Source organism: Rhinichthys klamathensis, unplaced genomic scaffold, assembly GCF_029890125.1.
Source record: "Rhinichthys klamathensis goyatoka isolate OS25496 unplaced genomic scaffold, OSU_Roscu_1.1 h1tg000019l_1, whole genome shotgun sequence".
Classification (NCBI taxonomy): Eukaryota; Metazoa; Chordata; class Actinopteri; order Cypriniformes; family Leuciscidae; genus Rhinichthys; species Rhinichthys klamathensis.
The window spans coordinates 5,329,498-5,352,626 of record NW_026606570.1 but is presented as its reverse complement, the minus strand read 5'-3'; the positions used below and the strand labels follow the sequence as shown (position 1 = coordinate 5,352,626).

The following is a 23,129-nucleotide window of genomic DNA, read 5'->3' as shown; positions in this document are numbered from 1 at the left end:
GTGTGCATTCACAGAAAAGAAAAAAAACAACATACATACACATTATAGAAATAAGATAATAAAACGAAATTCAACAATAAAATAAATCAAGGAAACCAGGTGTTTCAGGACATTTCTATCACAATGTCCTGAAACACCTGTAGTTCTATCATGAACCAAAGGGGTGTTTCACGAACCCATAAAACATTGGCTAGTAATTTGTGAATTTTGAAATCTCCATTTTATGTTTGCTAAGCTCATTTCATTATTATATTCTTTTCTGTGCTCAATCTGGCCTTATTTCAGAACCTCCATCCGTGACTATCTGGCCAACGGTGATAACGTCTCCTGTAGGAGCTGAAGTGACGATTCACTGCCAAGTGTTAGGACACCCTGCTCCTTCAATCAAGTGGTCAAAGCTAGGCCAGTCTGTCCAAACTGGAGGCAAAATTATCATGGGGTAAGTTTTGCAGGAAGAGTTTATTAACTATAATTGCGCTTCTTGTTTACCGGGTGGTGCTTGTGAACCGGGTGGTGCTTGTGAATTCATTTTGTTCCCAGGTTGAGAAACACAACTCTCTACATTTCATCAGCGAGAAAGCATGATGAAGGACATTACACATGCACAGCCTCCAATACACTGGGTCACGATGAGAAAACCATGACTCTTCGAGTTGCGGGTAAATCTTCTTTGCCAAAAAAGTACAAGAATACTAAAAAAGTTCCATAGTACTAACATGTTCCCTTTCGTTCGGGAACTCCTACGTCTCGTCGGAGGAGTTTCCAACGAATTGGGATCACGCTAGGGAGACCAATTGCCTTCGAGTGAACTAAAACGAGCCAATGTTCATTCAGGAGTTGCATTCCACGCCCCGCCTGCCAGTGCGGGTATAAAGCGGAAGCGAGCGTACACACATATGCTTTTTGCTTCGGAGCCGACCGGTTGTGTCCTCTGAGTGGATGAGCTTCAAGGTTGCGATATATCTTCATGCTCAACGAGTCTGCTGTTTCCTCGAGACCTCTCTGTGTCTAGTGCTCAGAGCACTCCAGAGGCCCCCTTTTGAGCCCTTACCTACGGTTGAGTTTAATATCCTGTCTATGAAGACAGCTCTCCTGTTGGCTTTGGCTTCTTTAAAGAGGGTAGGGGATCTGCAGGCATTTTCGGTTGACGAATCGTGCCTGGAGTTCGGACGGGGTCTTTCTCACGTTGTTCTGAGACCCCGGTTCGGATATGTGCCCAAGGTTCCTACCACTCCGTTTGTAGATCAGGTAATGAACCTGCAAGCACTGCCCCGGGAGGAGGCACACCCAGCCCTAGCTTTCCTCTGTCCCGTCCGCGCTCTGCGTTGTTACGTGGACAGAACGCAAAGCTTCAGGACCTAAGATCAGCTCTTCGTCTGTTACGAAGGCCATCAGAAGGGGAATGCTGTCTCCAAGCAGAGGTTAGCCCACTGGTTAGTGGATGCTATCGTCCGGGCTATCGTCCGAGTCCCGGGACGTGCCTTGTCCACCTAGGTTGACGGCACACTCCACTAGGAGTGTCGCCTCCTCCTGGGCGCTGGCGCAAGGCGCCTCGCTGACAGACATCTGTAGAGCTGCGGGCTGGGCGACACCTAATTTTATAGCCTCTGTGTTGAACCTGTTTCCTCCCGTGTACTTGCTACGGCCAGTAGCGCGAGGAAATAGGTCATGTCGGCTTGCTACGCCAGTCCCGCCCCATGGGCCGGATACGTGCGTCTTTTTGCTCTGTTGGTTCCCCAACATACGGTTAACCTCGTGAGTTCCTCCATCACCCCTCCAGCACCTGGTGAGGCAGTTCGCCCGGCGCCTGGTCTATTACCTCTCGTAGAGTTGTTATTAGACTGGGTGGCCTTACAGTGGTCCCTACGGCGACCCATATTTTCAACGTTCCAGCTACCCTCCAGGTTAGCTCCGTTTCTTTCCTCGACAGACCTGTTCTGTCGTCCCTGCTGAGTACGCTCCCACCCCTCGGGCTGGGACTACCTCAGGGACTGCCATATGTTTCACTACCCCATGGGTCAGTACATATGTGTATTCCAGTGCCTCCCTTCGGGCGGGCAGGGGCTCCTCAGCGCTCCCTCCTACAGGTTGGGCACGCTTCCCCAGTGTTATCCAAATCCACTGAGCGGGTCTTGCGGAACAGCAGTGCGATTCTTCCTAGCTAGCTCCCGCCGTAAAGAAAACTAAGAAACTGCTTTGGCGGGAAGCTAAGCTGGGCGGTGGAAGGGGCCAGCACCATGGCGTTTTATTAGGGATCCCAATTCGTTGGAAACTCCTCCGACGAGACGTAGGAGTTCCCGAACGAAAGGGAACGTCTCGGTTACGTATGGTAACCCTCGTTCCCTGAGGAGGGAACGGAGACATCTCGTCCCGTCGCCATGCTTGCTGTACCTTCGCGGAGGACTGGACACCGACCGGCTCCTCAGCGAAAAGCATATGTGTGTCCAATCACCTGGATTTGCTAATTAGCACAGCTTTTCAGCCAGGAGATATAACTAATTAGTGAAATCAGCTGGCTGAGTTCATGTGTGGAATAAACATATGGCAGGACTTTTACTTTCTGACCCCTGGACTTTACACCTCTGTTATTAAGGTAATCATTTTGTACCATGGTATTATCAACTAATACGTCACTGTATTATGGTACCACCTTAGTTCTTTTTTTTTGTAGAGGGTATTTGTGATGTCTTTACTACAACAGAATGGCAACTGGGCCAAATTCCAAACAGTTGCTTTTGTGCCCTTGAAAGGGCACTTCGCGAAGGGGATGCCATTTGTTGGGGCGTTCCAAACAAAAGTGAACACCTGAATCCCTTCATAAAGGGCTTCCACAAGTCCGTTAATGAAGGGTATACGATGGTGACTTCAAGGAAGTAAATTTATCGTTTATGGTGTCACAGGGTGTCAAATTCTCGCAATTCATTTTAAAAAGCTAGATGGCGGGAGAGGTCGAGTTAACGTATAAACAGAATCATTTGTTCCCTTTCGTTCGGGAACTCCTATGTCTCGTCTGAGGAGTTTCCAACTAATTGGGATCACGCTAGGGAGACCAATTGCCTTCGAGTGAATTAAAACAAGCCAATGAATATTGGCATGCAGGACTTGCATTCCGCGCCCCGCCTGCCAGTGCGGGTATAAAGCGGAAGCGAGCGCACACACATATGCTTTTAACTTCGGAGCCGACCGGTTGTGTCCTCTGAGTGGATGAGCTTCAAGATTAGTAATTTATCTTCACGCTCAACGAGTCTGCTGTTTTCTCCGAGACCTCTCTGTGTTGGTGTGACGGCGCTTCAGCGATCTTCGCGATCTCCCGGGTACCAGCTGCTGCTTCACGCGATCTGCCTTTTTTCAAAGAGCTGTTGTCATAGCTGGTATTCGGTTGAGTGCGCACAGCGGGCTTGCAGTTTCCCCACTGTGTTGCCGCGTTTATCCCTGTGTGCTTCAGCACAATAAGAGAGCGTTTTCTGTGAAAAGAGCAACACGGGTGAAGATCGCGTCCTTTTCAGGATGACGTTTCACCCGTGTGTTTCTGGATGCAGTCGTTTCCTGTCCTCATTTGACGGCCACGATCACTGTTTCACGTGCCTGGGCTTAAGCATGCTGAGACTGCGTTCGTGGGTGGTTTATGTTCTCTCATGAGAGCATGACCACGTCGGCACGTTGTTCGTCTCCCCTTTCTCGTAAAGGCTTGAGCCGCTCAGCGTGCCGTGTGCCGTCGAGCTGCCGGCTGACAGCACGGGTTGTCACGGCAACCCAGCGCGCGTCATTTGGCGCTCTAGATGCGGGGTCGAGACTCAAGTGCCTCAAACGAGGTGGAGTCCCTTTGCCTATTCCCCGATCTAGCTACTTTGGTTAATAGCATTGGTGATCTGAGGATTACAGTGAGCGTTCTCCGACGAGACCACCTCCTCGGACCCCTCACTCCTCTAGCGCATCGCAAACATGCTGAGACTGTGTTCGTGGGTGGTTTATGCTCTCTTATGAGAGCATTACCACGTCGGCATTTTGTTCGTCTTGCCTTTCTCACGAGGGGTTGAGTGCTCAGCGTGCCGTGTGCCATCAAGGTTATGGCCACGTTCACTGTTTTGCATGCCTGGCAGCTTTCGGGTGGAATATCTGGTCCTTCTCATGAGGGACCAGCTATTTCATTCGGGGCTCCAGGGGAGGATCAGATGTCGATTGCTGCATTGGAGAGAGGGCTGTTACACTCTGGAAATGATGATGCTGAGTCCCCACTGTAATGGTATGTGTACTCATACTGAATCAGATTCAGACTTGACAGCCACACTTCCCGGGCTACTCTGGGGGCGCAGTGCGACGCGTAATTGCCTCGCCCCGCCCCCGTGCCTGCCCGGATGTGTGTGAAAAAACTTTAGCAGTATGGAAGCATATTGGTGCCAATGTGGAAAGCCAAACATGCCAAAATCTGCTGAGAAAGTTTTTTCCTCTCTCACTACCCTTGGTGGTGGGGTGGCTTTGCTAATGGCAGATCACCCAATCCCCACTACAAGTCTGTGTGAGGCCAAAACACACAGTACACGAGGGTAGCTCTGAGTCAGGGTTGAGCTGTGCATTGTGACTGACCGAGAAAATGGTTTAAGTCACAGCACTGGCCCTCGGTCAGACGATGTCCACACTGGTGGTCCAGAAGCGTCCCACGGCTAAACCTTGCAGATGTGCGAGACATCGCCAAAGTTCGCTTTCTCGGTGCTTCTATCTTACAAGGTTTGGCTTTTTCAGCGACACTGTTGGAGACTGTGCCCAGCGGCTCTCCACAGTTCAGAAGCAGGTTGAGGAGACCAAGAGCTTGACCCGATGTGCTACCGAGTCACTCGTGGTTTCTCCTCAGTCTGTTTGTCGCCAAGGGTGTCAGTCCCCTGTGGAATAGATGTCACAGCCAGCTCTACTGTGACATCTAGCTTTCGCAGGAAGACGGCGCCACCTGTCTCAGCAGCCCTGAGACGGGCGACACAGAGTTGGAGAAAGTTGCTCTCCGGGAGATGGTGTCCTCACCTCTCCCTCCCCCGGAGGAGGGCCGGGTGGAGAATCTTTGTTCATTTTCTGTTCTGCCGCTGGCTCCCCAGAGTCCAGGGGTACCCACATTTTCAATAGAGCAATTTCTTCCATCTCTGGGTCACAAGAGTTGCGGACTGCAGTGAGCGACGCCCCCATGCCTTGCCACTCCTTGCCCCCTCTTCCAGCGGTCAGATGTCAGATGTCGACGCTACGGCCTCGTCACTCTCATCTTTCGCTGGGCAAGGAGGCGTGGAAGCCAGGACTCGACGCCCTCGGGCCTCGCTCCCCGTTTCCCCTCCTTCCTTCGCCTTGGGACAGCCAGCAGCCGAACGCCCCAGAGAAAGTTGGGCCTTCTCTGCTGCCTGCCCCTCGGTGGAAGCAGGTAGGTGTTGCCCCGCACACCCAGACCCCTCTCTCGGCCGCAGCAATGCCTCCGGATTCCGGTCCCTGCCTTCCACCTCGCTGCCCCTCCGCGGGTACGTCGGTGGTCCTGGTTGGCTTGTTGGTACGGTCTCTCGAAGCCTGGCTAGCGCTTCCGAGGCCGTCCCGCTGGCTCATCCGTACCATCCGGCTCGGCTATGCAATTCAGTTTGCCCGCCGGCCCCCCAAGTACATCCAAGGGCATCCGCTTCACCCAAGTGCGGAGTGTCGATGCCCCTGTCTTGAGGAAAGAGATCGACGCCCTGCTGGCGAAGGACGCGATCGAGCCGGTCCCTCCAGCCGAGATGAGGTCTGGGTTTTACAGCCCTTACTTCATTGTACCAAAGAAGAGCGGTGGGTTACGGCCGATCCTGGACCTGCGAGTTTTGAATCAGGCCCTACACAAGCTCCCGTTCAAAATGCTCACGCAGAAGCGCATCTTCGAGTGCATCCGTCCCCAGGATTGGTTTGCAGTGATCGACCTGAAGGACGCGTACTTTCATGTCTCGATTCTTCCTTGATACAGTCCGTTTCTTCGGTTTGCGTTCGAGGGTCGGGCATATCAGTACAAGGTCCTACCCTTCGGCTTGGCCCTGTCGCCCCGCGTGTTCACGAAAGTCGTGGAGGTGGCCATTGTTCCCATGAGAGAACATGGCGTTCGCAATCTCAACTATCTCGACGACTGGCTGATAATAGCTCACTCGCGAGATCTGTTGTGCGAACACAGGGACTTGGTGCTTCGGCACCTCAGCCGTTTGGGGCTTCAGGTCAACTGGGACAAGAGCAAACTCTGCCCCACGCAGAGGATCTCTTATCTCGGTATGGAGTTGGACTCGGTCAGTCAGACTGCACGCCTCACCGAGGAGCGCAACCTGTCAGTGCTCAACTGCCTCAGGTCTTTTCGAGGCAGGTCAGCGGTCCCACTGAAACAGTTTCAGAGGCTCCTGGGGCATATGGCAGCCGCAGCCGCTGTAACGCCGCTCGGCCTGCTGCATATGAGACCGCTTCAGCGCTTGCTTCACGATCGAGTCCTGAGATGGGCGTGGCAGAGCGGCACGTTCCGGGTCAACATTACCCCGCACTGTCGCCAAACCTTCAGTCCTTGGTCGGACCCTGCCTTTCTACGGGCCGGAGTGCCCTTAGTCCAGGTGTCCAGGTATGCTGTGGTTTTCACGGATGCCTCTGCCAACGGATGGGGTCGTGCTTTCCTTCCTGCAAGATGGGTTGGAGCGAAGGCTGTCTCCCTCCACCCTTAAAGTGTATGTTGCCGCAATAGCCACTCATCACGATACAGTAGATGGGAAGTCATTAGGAAAAGCACGACCTGGTCATCAGATTCCTTAAGAATGCTAGGAGGCTAAATCTGCCTCGTAATCCGCACCCTGTACCCTCTTGGGACTTAACTCTAGTGCTCAGAGCGCTCCAGAGGCCCCCTTTTGAGCCCTTAAATACGACGGAGTTAAATATCTTGTCTATGAAGACAGCTCTCCTGTTGGCTCTGGCCTCTTTCAAGAGGGTAGGGGATCTGCAGGCATTTTCGGTCGACGAATCGTGCCTGGAGTTCGGACCGGGTCTTTCTCACGTTGTTCTGAGACCCCGGTTCGGATATGTGCCCAAAGTTCCTACCACTCCGTTTGTAGATCAGGTAGTGAACCTGCAAGCGCTGCACCCGGAGGAGGCAGACCCAGCCCTAGCTTTTCTCTGTCCCGTACGCGCTCTACGTTGTTACGTGGACAAAACGCAAAGCTTTAGGACCTCAGAGCAGCTCTTCGACTGTTACGGAGGCCAGCAGAAGGGGAAGGCTGTCTCTAAGCAGAGGTTAGCCCACTGGCTAGTGGATGCTATCGTCCGGGCTTATGAGTCCCAGGACGTGCCTTGCCCACCTAGGTTGACGGCACAAGGCGCCTTGCTGGCAGACATCTGTAGAGCTGCGGGCTGGGCAACACCTAACACGTTCGCTAGATTTTATAGCTTACGTGTTGAACCTGTTTCCTCCCGTGTACTCGCTACGGCCTGTAGTGCGAGGAATTAGGTCATGTCGGCTTGCTACGCCATTCCCGCCCTATGGGCCAGATACGTGCGCTTTTTGCTCTGTTGGTTCCCCAACAAACGGCTAACCTCGTGAGTTCCTCCATCACCAGGCGGATTGCCCGGCGCCAGGTCTATTACCTCTCGTAGGAGTTGGTATTAGTCTGGGTGGCCTTAACAGTGGTCCCTACGGTGACCCATTTCTTCCACGTTCCAGCTACCCTCCGGGTTAGCACCGTTTCTTTCCCTCGACAGACCCGTTCTGTCGTCCTTGCTGAGTACGCTCCCACCCCTCGGGCTGGGACTACCTCAAGGACTGCCGTATATTTCACTACCCTACGGGCTAGTACATACATGTATTCCAGTGCCTCCCTTCGGGCGGGCAGGGGCTCCGTAGCGTTCCCTTCTACAGGTTGGGCACGCTTCCCCAGTGTTATCCAAATCCACTGAGCGGGTCTTGCGGAACAGCAGTGCGATTCTTCCTAGCTAGCTCCCGCCGTAAAGAAAACTAAGAAACTGCTTTGGCGGGAAGCTAAGCTGGGCGCTGGAAGGGGCCAGCTGTCACAATCACAAGCGGAAGCAATGATGCAAGTAACTCTTTATTGAGAGGTGAAAATATAAATGTCCAAGCAACACGGGTGGGCTGGTGGCGCAGGGACTAGATGGTCAGTGTGCAGGTGACGAGTGCTGGTCGTGAATCCAAGTGCAGGTGAACATCCAGACGAGACGAAACCGAGAAGACACTGAACAGGAACTCGAACCGGACCAGGACTGCAGACAGGACACGCGAGGAACAAACACTGTGAACACCAAACAACTATCTGACAAAGAGAGGAGAGTGTGATGAGTATAAATAGGAGAGATGATTTGCAGCAGCTGGTGCAGAGAATGAGATCAGCTGGTACGCTGATCAGCGGAACGAGCGGTAACACCCACTCACACACGCTCACACACACATAACAACAATTACACGAGACATGAAGAAAACAGCGAATTCATGAACCGTGACAGTACCCCCCCTCCTAGGAACGCCTCCTGGCGTCCCCAGACTCCCTTACCTGTCGATTGTAATCATCAATAAGGGAGTGATCCAGGATGTCTCTAGCAGGCACCCAACTTCTCTCCTCCGGACCGTAACCTTCCCAGTCCACCAAGTACTGGATTCCGCGTCCCCTCCGCCTTGAGTCCAGAATACGATTAACCAAATATGTTGGTTCCCCTTCTACGAGTCGCGGCGGTGGGGGAACCGGGGCAGGCGGATTAATGCGAGAGTGAAAAACGGGTTTAATTTTGGATACATGAAAAACGGGATGAATTCTCCTGTACACTGGAGGAAGATTGAGGCGGACTGCCACCGGACTAATGATTTTGGTGACCGTGAACGGGCCAATGAATTTGGGAGCAAGCTTATTAGAAACGGAGCGGAGAGGAATGTTCTTGGTAGAAAGCCACACTTTGGAACCGACGACGTATACGGGAGGTCTAGACCGGTGGCGATCGGCCTTGGCCTTGGTGCGCGCTCCCACTTGGAGTAGAGTCTCACGGGCTCTAGTCCAAGTGCGATGACACCTCTGGACGAAGGCGTGAGCGGAGGGAACCGCGACTTCGGATTCCAGACTAGGAAAAATTGGTGGCTGGTAACCTAGACTACACTCAAACGGAGATAGGCCCGTAGATGACTCTGGTAACGAATTGTGGGCGTACTCCACCATTGACAGTTGTTGGCTCCATGAGGAAGGATTCTTGGAGACCAGACATCGCAACGTTCTCTCCAAATCCTGGTTGGCTCTCTCAGTTTGGCCATTGCTCTGGGGATGAAACCCTGAGGACAGACTAACAGTCGCACCCAGTAATTTACAAAACTCTTGCCAAAATTTGGACACAAATTGGGGTCCTCTGTCCGAAACCACGTCCATCGGGAGGCCATGTAACCGAAAGACGTGGTTAACGACTGTAAACGCTGTCTCCTTGGCTGAGGGTAATTTGGGCAAGGGAATAAAGTGGGCCGCCTTCGAGAACCGGTCCACCACGGTCAAAACTACCGTGTTACCCTGAGAGGGTGGGAGGGCGGTGACAAAATCTAGAGCGATATGGGACCAGGGTCTCGAAGGAACCGGCAGCGGTTGAAGGAGCCCATCTGGGGGTCGATTGGAAGTCTTACCAGTGGCACAAACTGAGCAAGCCAAAACAAAACTGTGAACGTCGCGAGCCATACGTGGCCACCAGAATCGTTGCTTGACTAAAGATGTAGTGCGACTAACTCCTGGATGACAAGCCACGTTGGAACAATGCCCCCACTGAATGACCTCAGACCGTAATCCCTCTGGCACAAATAACCGGTTCGGTGGACAACCGACCGGAGGCGTTACCCCTTGTAAGGCCTTCTTGACCTTCGATTCGACCTCCCATGTGAGTGTAGAGATAATTAAGGTCTCTGGAAAAATGCACTCGGGAGTAGACGGGCGATCGGAATGGTCAAAAATGCGTGATAAAGAATCGGGTTTGATGTTTTTAGAACCCGGGCGGTACGAGAGAGTAAAGTCAAAACGTCCGAAAAAAAGTGCCCACCGAGCCTGCCTAGAGTTCAGTCTTTTAGCGGTTCTAATATATTCCAGATTCTTATGGTCGGTCCAGACGATAAAAGGTACCCCCGACCCTTCTAACCAGTGGCGCCATTCCTCCAACGCTAACTTGACTGCCAACAACTCTCTATTACCAATGTCATAATTACGTTCGGCAGGAGACAAACGGTGAGACAAAAACGCGCACGGATGCATTCTGTCGTCTGTAGGGGAACGTTGGGATAACACTGCACCTACCCCCACCTCTGACGCATCAACCTCCACCACGAACTGACGTGATGGATCAGGGGTAACCAAGATTGGGGCTGAAACAAAGCGGCCTTTCAGTTTGGCAAACGCAGCCTCAGCTGCGTCTGACCACCTGAACGCAGTTCTGGGGGAGGTCAAGGCGGTCAGAGGCGAGGCTAGTTGGCTGAAATTGCGAATGAACCGCCGGTAAAAATTGGCGAACCCCAGAAACCGCTGTAGGGCCTTACAGGAATCTGGACTTGGCCAATCTACCACAGCCTTAACCTTTTCAGGATCCATACGCTTACCCTCAGACGACACAATATACCCTAAGAAGGGACCAGACTGTGCATGAAAAGCGCATTTCTCCGCCTTGACAAAAAGCCCATTCTCTAGCAGCCTCTGAAGCACTCGTCGAACGTGCTGCACGTGTTCCTGGAGAGAAGAAGAAAAAATCAATATGTCATCCAGGTAGACATATATGAACTGATCGACCATATCTCGCAGCACGTCGTTGACGAGTGCCTGGAAGACTGCTGGGGAGTTGGACAGGCCGAAAGGCATGACCAAGTATTCAAAGTGCCCCCTGGGGGTATTAAAAGCAGTCTTCCACTCATCCCCCCTCCTGATGCGAACCAAATGATAAGCATTACGTAAATCCAATTTTGTGAAGATCGACGCTCCCTGCAACCTCTCGAAGGCTGAAGACATCAGCGGCAAAGGATAAGTATTCTTTACCGTGATGCTGTTCAGCCCCCGGTAGTCAATACAAGGTCGCAGGGATCCGTCCTTCTTCCCCACAAAAAAGAACCCCGCCCCCGCTGGAGAAGAGGAGGGACGGATGAACTTAGCTGCTAGAGAATCAGAAATGTATTTCTCCATGGCCTCTCTTTCTGGAACAGAAAGTGAATATAACTTGCCCTTAGGCGGAGACGTACCTGGCAGTAACTCTATAGCACAGTCATAGGGACGATGTGGAGGGAGAGAAGCAGCACGAGACTTACTGAACACCTCCTTCAGGTCTAGATACTCCGTGGGCACGTTTGACAAATCCACTGCTTCCTCCTGAAACGAAGAGACAGAAACAAACGGACAAGCAGACACAAGACAGGACTCATGACATTCACTGCTCCACTCAGATACTGATCTCTGCTGCCAGTCTATCTTGGGGTTGTGTTTGATGAGCCAGGGGTGTCCTAAAACAACGGGTGCAAGAGGGGAGTCCAGAATGTAAAAGGTAATGGTTTCAGTGTGATTGCCAGACACGCTGAGTGTGATGGGTTCAGTAGTGAATGAAATGGTGGGAAGCGCTTGACCGTTAAGAGCGTGAACTGCGATGGTACGGGTGAGAGGCAGAAGGGGGGCCTGAATCTTGAGTGCGAATGTGTAGTCCATGAAGTTACCTTCCGCCCCAGAGTCCAGTAGTGCTCGACAGTCGTGAGTGTGGGTTGACCATCCTAGTCTTACCGGGAGGAGCGTAGATGTTGATGAGGTCTTCTCAGCGGAGATCCCACCCGACAGTAGCCTCAAATTTACTGCCGGGCTTGCCCTTTTACTGGGCAGTTGAACGCGAAGTGTCCCGCTGTGCCACAGTAAAGGCAAAGGCCTTGGGACCTCCGCCTTTCCTTCTCCTCCCGGGAAAGCCGAGCTCGCCCGACCTGCATGGGCTCGTGATCGAAGACGGGGCTGACCCCGTCTCCGCCGCTGGTACGCAGGGTCTCCACTGCTCCAGACATCCGAGCGGGTAACCTCCTACGTTCGACTCGGGAAAGTCGGGAATCCACACGAAGTGCCAATTCGATCAGTCCATTGAGAGTAGTTGGTAAGTCCAGGGCATAAATCTCTCTTTGGACGCGGTCAGCCAGCCCATGCAGGAACATGTCCCACTGCGCCTCCTCGTTCCATTGACACTCAGCCGCCAACGTCCGGAACTCGATGGAGTAATCAGATACAGATTTTTTGCCTTGCTTGAGGTCTGCGAGAATCCGAGCCGCTTCTCTTCCTGCGACCGCACGGTCAAAAACCTTCTTCATCTCGGCGGCGAGTGTCTGGAACGAGGCGCAGCACGGATCTTGGTTCTCCCACACCGCCGTCCCCCATAGTGCTGCCCTCCCAGTCAGTAGCGTGAGCACAAATGCGACCTTGCTTCGTTCACTAGCAAAGGTCCTGGGCTGTAGAGAAAAGTGCATCGAACAGCGTGTTAGAAATGCTCTGCAAAAATTCGGCTCACCGTTGTAAGGCTCAGGAACAGGTAGGCGGGGCTCTGACTGGGAGACGCTCTCTGGTGGTACGGGGGGAGCAGACGGTGTGGGTGGCGCAGTGGGAGCTCGCATAAGTTGGAATTGCTGGGTGAGCTCGGACACCTGCGCCACAAGAGCTTGAATAGCCCGACCCGACTCACTCATGTGCCTCTCCTGGGAATCCATCCGTGCAATGCTGGTCTTGACGAATTCCTCCAAGGAAGAGGAGGCTTCACTTGCTGCTTCCATTCTTGGTCAGATCGTTCTGTCACAATCACAAGCGGAAGCAATGATGCAAGTAACTCTTTATTGAGAGGTGAAAATATAAATGTCCAAGCAACACGGGTGGGCTGGTGGCGCAGGGACTAGATGGTCAGTGTGCAGGTGAAGAGTGCTGGTCGTGAATCCAAGTGCAGGTGAACATCCAGACGAGACGAAACCGAGAAGACACTGAACAGGAACTCGAACCGGACCAGGACTGCAGACAGGACACGCGAGGAACAAACACTGTGAACACCAAACAACGATCTGACAAAGAGAGGAGAGTGTGATGAGTATAAATAGGAGAGATGATTTGCAGCAGCTGGTGCAGAGAATGAGATCAGCTGGTACGCTGATCAGCGGAACGAGCGGTAACGCCCACTCACACACGCTCACACACACATAACAACAATTACACGAGACATGAAGAAAACAGCGAATTCATGAACCGTGACACCAGCAACATGGCGTGTTATTAGGGATCCCAATTCGTTGGAAACTCCTCCGACGAGATGTAGGAGTTCCCGAACGAAAGGGAACGTCTCGGTTACATATGGTAACCCTCGTTCCCTGAGGAGGGAACGGAGACGTCTTGTCCCGTCGCCATGCTTGCAGTACCTTCGCGGAGGACTGGAGACCGTCCGGCTCCTCAGCGTAAAGCATATGTGTGTGCGCTCGCTTCCGCTTTATACCCGCACTGGCAGGTGGGGCGCGGAATGCAAGTCCTGCATGCCAATATTCATTGGCTCGTTTTAATTCACTCAAAGGCAATTGGTCTCCCTAGCGTGATCCCAATTCATTGGAAACTCCTCCGACGAGACGTCTCCATTCCCTCCTCAGGGAACGAGAGTTACCATACGTAACCGAGACGTTTTGTTTTGTTTGTTTTACACATCATACATTTCATATGAAGTTAAATAGGTTTCATAGGTAAGAAATTAGTTTAATAGTAGGTAGGTTAGATAGTGTTGACGGCTTACAGTGTCCAAACAAGAGACGGCAAGTTTTAAAGTTGAGAGCAGAGACGGAACACACACATATTTTAAGCATATAAACTTCATTATAAAATGTATATTTATTTGCAACAATTATATTAACAGCAATAATAAATTAATAAACAGCAAATGGGCTCATGGACATGGTAACATTCCAGGAAATTACGTAGTCTTTCATTGCTCCCTTGCGCACTTCCGATTGGAATTCACCCCTAATCTAACTTTGTATTTCTTCTTGTTTTCAGTGAAACCAGTCATTGTTTCCTTCGTTGCATCACTCACTGCCTCAGAGGGATCTCCTGTTAGACTCCCTTGTCGAGCCGTAGGAGATTTTCCTGTCAAATATACTTGGATTAGAACCGCTTTGATAGGAAACTCACAACTGTCTGATCCAAAGTCTCTGGTCTCACTCCCACAACAGATACACATTGATGGTGTGTTACATACAGAACAGACTGTGGTTTAATATGATGCAGGGTTTCCCTTGTTTTTAAAATTTTAAATGTAATTTTACAGATAATGGGACATTAGTCATCTCAAATATTCACCAGTCTGATTCAGGAGAGTACCACTGCACTGCAGAAAACAGAGTCGGTCAGGATGTGAGAAGTGCCATTATAACTGTAACAGGTGGGCAAAATGCATGAGAACTAAACTATTAGTAGTTCTCATGCCTCCAGTTAATATACTGTACATCGGTTTCCTGTTTGCATCTCAGTTTGGTCTAATCATTCTAATGCTCTAACTTAAAGCTGACTCTGATGTCCTACGTGATAAAGAAGCACTGAGTAAAATGATTATAACCACTGTGAGTAATGCAGTGTGCAAAATCATTCTGGTACCATCTGTGACATTAGCCTCATAACATGTGTAACTGTGACTCTGTGAATGTTTTGTGAGTACTTTGGCATTTTCATCAACATTCTCCACCATTTTCAATGGTTAAGTGCATTTAAAAGATTGAAAAATGCCTTCCAACAAATGCATCTAGTAACATTTATGGGTCTGAATTTGTTTGTTTCTCTAACCTTCCAGGTTCCAGAGAGTGAACAAGAACTATTTACTAATTCATTTCTCTATGGTTCAAAGATTCGGAACAATACAGAGATAAAAGAATCCCTTCAGCAGACAACTGAAGTTTATACAAAGATATCTTGTAAGGATATTAACATACCTTAGAGCAGGGACTCTCAACTCTGGCCCTCAAGGTTCACTTTCTTGCACAGTTTAGCTCCAACCCTAATCAAACACACCTGAACAAAATAATCAAGGTCTAATCAGGTCGTACTAGAAAGATAGAGCAAAGCCACTTGAAGGCAAGCCTGCAAAGCCAGCAAAAAAAAAAAAAAAAAAAAAACGTAACACTCTGGTGCTTCTCAATTCTTATTTGTGCATCTTCGCTTCCTTTCCTCACTTCCTTTCCTCGAGTCTCAGCTCCACCCCCTGTAGGATGCGAGGGAAGGCTGCAAGGAAAGAAAAGGAGGATGGAGGAATTGAATGAAAGCTTTTTTATACATTGGAATACTTGATTACTCAAGCGTCACTTCACAGCGTCATCAGGAGCGCTCAAAGGATCTGCCCTTATGTTGAGGAAGTTTGGTTATTTAATTCATAATAAATAATAATAAAGCAAGATACCCTGATGAAACATGTGAGATGTGTGGTTTATTTAAACTGCAAAGGTAAAGTAAAAATAATTTTTGTGACAGATGTGAAGGGGGAGGAGAATTTATACGTGTCACGTTTTGTTGATAAAACACTTCTGCAAAGGATACACCTGTGCATCCTCGCTCATTACTCCACTGGAACTCCTTGCCTCCTCTCGGTGCAATTACAGAATTGAGATGTCCTTCAAGATGCCTGAGCTCGATCAGTTTCTGGGTCATATGATGGAGGACGGAGGAGCGAGGAAACGAGGAGAGATATTGAGAAGCACCCCAAGATACACAGGGAAGGCGACTATGAGGCTTTTTTTTCATGGATTTCAATGGAAGAGAGGCTTCACTACGCTGAATAAACTGCTTTTGTGGGAAAACGGCTTATTTAATGAATCGACAGCCCATCAGCTAATCTTGCAGCTAAAGTTTGCTCTTAAACATTATTTTTTGGATTGATTTACACCGAAAAAAAAATGCTGTTTTAAAAGAGAAATCACAGACAATTGTGTGACAAGTAAGATTCAGTTTACGGCACTTCTCATTCATTTCTATGGTATCAACATACAGTGATTGCCTGTCGCACAACTCTGAACAAAATTCAATGACGTCAAGGCTGTAATGTGATTGTTTATCTAGGCACATGTGATTCAAGTTAGCGGTTACACTTTTTCCAATGGTAGAGCCACATACCCTAGTTTCTCCCAATAATAAGACCATATCTGGCTTGAGACTGGTGAGTTTGATCAGGGTTGGAGCTAGACTCGGCAGGAAAGGGGATCTCAAGGGCCAGAGTTGAGAATCCCTGGCATAGAGGAGTTTTTTCTGTTTGTTTGGTGTGTTGGGTTGTTTTTTTCCTCATTCTTATTTTCTTTGTGTTTGGTGCAGTGTTAAATGCTTTTGTGGAGGACTCACCAACACACTTGAATCTTGAATCTACCCAAGACACTACAGAATTGATTTCACTGAAGCCAACTGGCATTAGCATAGGAAGTAATGAGAACATTAAAGAACCTATACAAACACAAAATACAACTGCTGTGCCCGTCAAACCTACACCATCTCCCCGACTCAAAGAGACTTTTATGCAGGATACACATCCACATATCCAACCAACGGACCAGGTCACTAAACCTCCATTAATGAATCCAATCACAAACAGCCCCTCGCCTGCAGACTCATATTCTCAGATTAAAAACATTCAGAGCTTTTCCCAGACTCCAGGCTTACCTTTAATGGATGTGGACAACTTCACTGCCTCAGCCCCTGTGGAACAGCATCAAAATAAGAGTCAAAGCATTAAGCAGTCTGGAGGTACGAAGTCATCAATGACAAATGAAACAGAACTAGTTGAATCACTCAAGAAAAACACCTCACAGGCCCCTATGAGGACCACTGACAATAATAACAGGTTGGTTATCAAATTAGCTTCCTCATTAATCAGCTAATCCACCCCACCCCCCACAATATTTCATAATTAAATTAGTTATTTTGGTCAGATTTTATAGTGTAAGATTATGATATATACACATTAATAATCATTTACTTAATAAACTTTGAAACAAAACTGATTATTTCCTTCAACCTTAACAAACTATTATTGAACATGACAGAATGAAAATACATTTAGTTTTAGACATACTTCTATGTAGGTCCTTAAAGAGTTGTAACTTTAATTAATTTGTATGGTGTTTTACACAGGATGGACGACAGAAATTTCTGAAAAAAATTATATGTTTACCATTTTCTTGGTTTTAAATCAGTGATGAGCATGGATATGTTTGTGACTGCTTGAAACTATAGTTCAGCAGTAGTTCAACTTTATCAAGAGAAAGTGTGGCATGAGAGATTTAGATGGTATTTTAGTTCCTTTTTTGCCGAAGCATGCTTTTGTTTCATGCTTTCTTTGATTTGTGATTTTTAAATAACACATGACCCTCTTTTCTTCAGAGAAAAGGAGAAATCTCAGACTTGGTTGCCTGTGATTGAGAAACATGACATTCCCATTGTGGTTGGAGTAGGTGTTTCCTTGGCATTCATTTTTATTGCCATGGCCTTTTATTCTCTGGTTCAGACAAATGATCCTGCAGCTATACCTACAGGGAGAGCAGGTGAGACTTTAATATAATAAAAAATAAACATTGATACTCACTATACTAGCATAGACCTGTGATGAGTTCATAAATGAGTTTTTCAAATGCATAAAAAATTGAATATAATAATTTTTTCCTCATAGCTCTCAGGTGTATGGGTGGGCCTTGCAGACATGGGGAACGTCTTGCGATGGAAAGGACATATGATAACAAGTTAGTTTTGTTGAGAGCATTTGTTAATTGTATAATGTCCCTGTCAACGTAGCACTAAAGGGATAGTTCACCTAAAAATGTAAATTCTGTCATCATTTACTCATCCTCATGTAGTTCCAAACTTCAGAACACAAATGAAGATCTTTTTAATGAGATCTGAGAGCTTTCTGTCCCTCATTGACAGCCTACGCAACTACCACTTTCAACCCCCCAGAAAGGTAGTAAAGACATCATAAAAGTAACCCATGTGATCTAAGTGCTTTTACTTCAATTTTATGAAGCGACATGAGTGCTTTGCGCACTGAACTGAATTTACCACTTTATTTTCAAAACATTAATCTCCAATGTGCGTTCACAAGAGAACCACAACACATGCATGTTGTGTTGTCACAAGAGCAGATGTTGTTGCATGATAAAAAATATCTTAATTTGCGCTGCGAAGATGAACAAAATGTCTAACGGGTTTGGAACGACATGAGGGTGAGTAATTAATTAATGACCGAATTTTCATTTTTGCGTGAACTATCCCTTTAATTGAATAGTAGTTTTTGTAACATTTTTAATGACGACACATTTCAGAGCATTTGAGGATGATAATTTGGTGGCTGTTATCGAACAAAGCCCCAACATATCCGAGACAAGAGCGCTCCCAACAGAAAGCAGCCCATCCACCATAATGATGGAGCCACCATCAGATGAGGTGCAAGAGGGTGTCCATTCCACCCAGGACCTGCCAGTTTTTGTGGAGACTCACCCGGAGCCTAGAGAGGAGGACCAGGTCAGTAAAAGTAGGGATGTGGCAGTGAGGACATTTTTCCACCTGTAAATTGATGTGTGACAACACTGGGGTTGGGGGTGATGTTAGAGTTTTTCTCTCTTTTCCACCTCGATTTTAAATTGCTTATGAATGCCCAAACGCATTTTACTTTCCCTTTCGAATTAGCGGCAATTGCTTGAATGGTGGGTTCATTATTATTCTTCAAAACATAAAGAACGTACAGTCAATCTGAGCATTAAATCACAGATATAAAGTAAGAAGCAACACTTACTAGTTTTCTTTTTAACAATATTGTGTATTTTTTTCCATTATGAATTAGCTGGAGACTATATTTGAGGAGGGGAAGGTGTCTCCCTCACCACATTCTGACATTCAGCTGCAGTGTATGGAGGACTGGAGGAGCAGAGAATTTGAACCATGTCAGGACGCCCCCTCACCTCCTCCAGCCAATCCAGCACCTGCCCAGGAGGAGGGTCTGCGGTCTTCCCTGACCCTCCAGACCACCGATCCCTCCTCAACTCCTGTGCGCCACAGCATCAATATCTCCCACGGTTTCTCTCCCCTCATGCTGTCCCACTGCGTGTCTCTGGGCATGACCTCTGTGGCTGTGGATGTGCACTTCTACCCTTCGGCCCCCTCAGCAGCCGGCATTCCTCCATGCCCTGCTTTTGGAGCCCCGGGCCAGCAGGTGAACACCAGGCTGGACCATGAACTATCTGCACCCTCTGCTAGCCACAGTAAATAACAAGTGTGTTTAACAAATATTAAAGTCGAAAGAAAGCTCTTCTTTTTTTTTAATGATTGCCATTTCTTATAATGTTGATTTAACGAAAGGCCACCTAGGGAGTCTGAGCTCATATGGACCCATGCGTTAGAATGGCTGCGTCTGAATTTCCGTACTTTCACAGTACTATGTACTACATTTAAATTTGATGTTACTTTTTATACTGATGTACATCTGTACTGCACTGAAAAAATACTGTTAAATTTACAGTAAAAAAATTAAGAAATTTAACATAACAGTGACAATGTTTCCGGTATCACCAGATGGTATGTTGGTAACATTACTAGTGGTATATAACTGATAATAAAAAATAAGAAGAATTATCTGTAAATTAAATGGCGATACATACTTCCAAAACCCATAAAGTTAATAATAATATTTTACAGTAAATTTACATATGTTAGATGTTAAACCATTTTTAAAAATCACTATGGTAGGGTATCTTACAAAATCACAGAGTGGCATTAGGTCAGGAAGATATAACTAAAAATATTTATTTTGGCAAAATTTTATAATTATATTGATCATCTCAATATTTGTGAATTAGCTTAAAAAGCGTTATTATTATTTCCTTTTTTTCAATCAGATGAACCACCATTTCTTCCAAACAGATGTTTGGAATGTTTAATAATAAGGTAAGAATAAATGTAAAAATCTAGTTTAAATATTCAAGGATTTTTTCACTTTATGTTAAATTAATTAACAAAGAATATTTAATAATTTTCATTTATATATAACAATATATAGTTACAACAATATTTACCATCATTCATTTTTACTAAGACATGTTAATATATGAAATATTGACATTTGCAGATGACCTACAAATAACAACTATGAAATCTTTTGTGGTCTGTATGATAAATATACTTCACATTTAGCTTTTTGTTGTATATTTTTGTAGAAGGGAAGTGTGCATATTCAGACACAAGGAATAATTGCATTTAACATTTATCATTCATCAGGTTCACAGACACTTTTTTTCATATGCCAAGGAATTTATAATACTGCAAGTATTTAAGAGTAATTAAATGTATATGTTAATGTATTTCTGAAAATTAGATGCTATTCAGCAATTTTTCAAACAGTTCATATTTTTAGAAATTACTTCTACGAACCTAACCACGGTATTGTGTAAAATATTGTTGGAAAAGGTCTCCACTTTAAGGGAGAGTAAATGCAATGAGATCATGGAACTTAAAAGTTGTAAAATGGTTTATTTGTGCAACAACTTGACTGTTATTTCTGCTCTTGCCAAAGGTTAAACTACCCTTAACATTAGTTATTGCTGTGACCTGTATTCTTAAACATTAATCTCAAAATTTTGGGAATATTGTACTTCATGGGTAACCAACTGTTGTAACTTTCTTTTATATAGAAGTAAAATTGATCAAATAATACAACTATGTTTCTTGTTGACTTTCTTGAACTCACAAAAGTGATATTATAGGAAGCTGAGACACAAGTATTATTGTATACCATTTAAACTATATAATTTTATTCAGAACAGTTAATGGTGTAATGAATAGAGAAAAATATTATTCTCTGTATTAATGGCCTCAATTTGTTTTTAATTAAGATTAGTGGAAATGGTAAGCAATATTTCACCATTCAAATGTACAATTTAAAAACTTGTAAAATAGAAGATTTTCTGTTTTATTTCAGTAAACCACTTTTGACAATGATCAGACATACAGATAAAGTTCTTTTTGACAAACAAAATCACATTGCAGAAATATCTCATAATATTGGTGCTACAAATGCTTACCTTTTGCTTAGAAGGACAGGGATATTATATAAGGTTACATTCATTTCTTTCAAGGAAGAGAAATTAATACAACAGTAAACACTGAAAAAAAACTGGCCAATCACAAGTTCAAAGTTCAATGCCAAATGACTTTTTTTTTTCAAGTTGAACAGTGCATTAGACCATACATTTACTTAACAGAACAAACTATGAGGCAAATACATTTTTTTTTTTTGAGAACTATGAATAAGAAAAGCTAAATATTTATTTTGCCTGCGATGGACTGGCCATCCATTTGTCCAGGGTGTTTCCCTGGGATAGACTCCACCGACCCTACATAAGACGAGTGGTTTGGAAAATGGATGGATGGATGTTTGGCAACATGAGTGCCTGTAAACCTATGGGTCGTTTACATGTCAACAATATACTAAAAACTGACACGTTATTTCTTTGTACAGACGACAAAGTTGTCAAAATGATCCCAATTCACACAGATTCGCGCAAATGACTAAAAACGCTATTTTAGTCTATTATAGCTATTTTACTATTTTAACGATCTAAGCGCATGGTCTAAAGCACAAGGTGCAAGTGCACTTAGGGCATGTCAGAATCCACTTTTGCTAGTTTAACAACGCGAAAGGATGGTCTAAAAAGGTTGTCCCTATTCTCTTAATGATACATGGGTGTGTTTTGGGCTTTACATGCAATAAACCAATCAGAGTCTCATCTCCCGTTCCCTTTAAAAGCCAGTTGGCATCAAGCCATGGCGGAATTTGCAAGCGGAAAGACTGAACGCTTCTCCAGAGAGGAAACGGATAGCCTATAGGCGCCTATTACTAACACGCTCTTTAAATAACAAAAAAATACTGTGCCCTTGACTTTAGACCAGGTTTTTGTTGGTCAATGGCACAGTCTATTTCAGTTGCCTTAAAATAGCAACACGCCAACAATGCGCCTGAACACAGCTCGTTTTCAGACCAGACCATGGGCGCACAAATGCATTTGCTATTTAAACAACGGGAACAACGGGCTATTTACAGGACGGGAAAATGATAACTGCGTCGGACTGAAACTAGCAAAAAACACTTGGCCCTGCATTGCGTCGGGTGTATGATAGGGCCCTGAGAGCCAATAGACTGAAGACGTAATATGCATGCACGTGCAGATTACACGCTGAAAATAACGGTATCATTCTCAAAACCGTACCTTTTTTAAAAGTTTGCATTTTCAGGCCCTCAAACCCAGTTGTCTTGTAAATGAATGGCCAAATTGAATAAAAAGTTTGAATTACTTAATTGAAAATGGCCCCTCAATGTCATTTGCACAAAGTTATTTGTTAATGTTCTGATTTTATTCAAGTAAAAAAATGTTTTAATGTGACTGAATCAACCTGACAATATAAGGTTACACCAACAGAAGCCATTTTAATGGTTAGATCAAGTAGGTAACAAATAAGGTAATAAATGCCCATGATCACTGTATATAAAGTAAAGGGTAAACCATACTGGTAACACTTTACAAGGTTCCATTAGTTAAAGTTAGTTAATCTATTAACAAATATTAACTGACAATGATCAGTAAATTTGTTACAGTAATTATTGATGTGAACACGCATGTGTGTTTTTGTAGTTTACATGGAGGCGATGACAGTAGCGTTTTCAAAAACTTGCACTTTGAAAACCGTTTCCCCCAAAACGCAGTTATCATGTAAATGTACGGCCAAATTGCATAAAAAGTTTGAAAATGGCCCCTCAGATTAATAAATGCTTTAGAAGTATTTTTCAGTGTTAGTTCATGTTAACTAATATTAACAAATGTAAACTAATTGTAAAGTCCTACCAGAATACTGAATCTATGGAGCCAATAATCACCAACCTCAGAGTCAATCCTCTAACGGATCTTTTGTTAAGCTCCACCTTTAGTTATTGTTTCTAACTCAGACACAAACTTCCCATAAACACTTCATAAAATAAACTGGAGATTATCGTTAACAGCATGATTTTCAGTCAAATATGCTCATTAAGTGGGCTGGGATGAATTGTGAAGTTAAATAATAAAAGAACAAATGCTGGCAAATACAAAAAAAGAG

General features: G+C 46.1%; 1 protein-coding gene across 1 annotated transcript in view; it reads left to right on the top strand.

Annotated features, from left to right (window-relative positions):
- The window catches only part of LOC130072565 (hemicentin-1), a 48,620-nt gene extending 29,323 nt beyond the window's left edge, over positions 1–19,297 (top strand). The window contains exons 10-20 of the mRNA XM_056237726.1: positions 286–439; positions 541–659; positions 14,016–14,204; positions 14,287–14,400; positions 14,523–14,578; positions 14,806–14,926; positions 16,314–16,836; positions 17,376–17,536; positions 17,662–17,731; positions 18,311–18,509; positions 18,829–19,297. Coding sequence (XP_056093701.1) covers positions 286–439; positions 541–659; positions 14,016–14,204; positions 14,287–14,400; positions 14,523–14,578; positions 14,806–14,926; positions 16,314–16,836; positions 17,376–17,536; positions 17,662–17,731; positions 18,311–18,509; positions 18,829–19,254 — 2,132 coding nt within the window. The 3' untranslated portion in view covers positions 19,255–19,297. The remainder of the gene's footprint in view (positions 1–285; positions 440–540; positions 660–14,015; positions 14,205–14,286; positions 14,401–14,522; positions 14,579–14,805; positions 14,927–16,313; positions 16,837–17,375; positions 17,537–17,661; positions 17,732–18,310; positions 18,510–18,828) is intronic.
- The last annotated feature ends 3,832 nt before the right edge of the window (positions 19,298–23,129 follow it).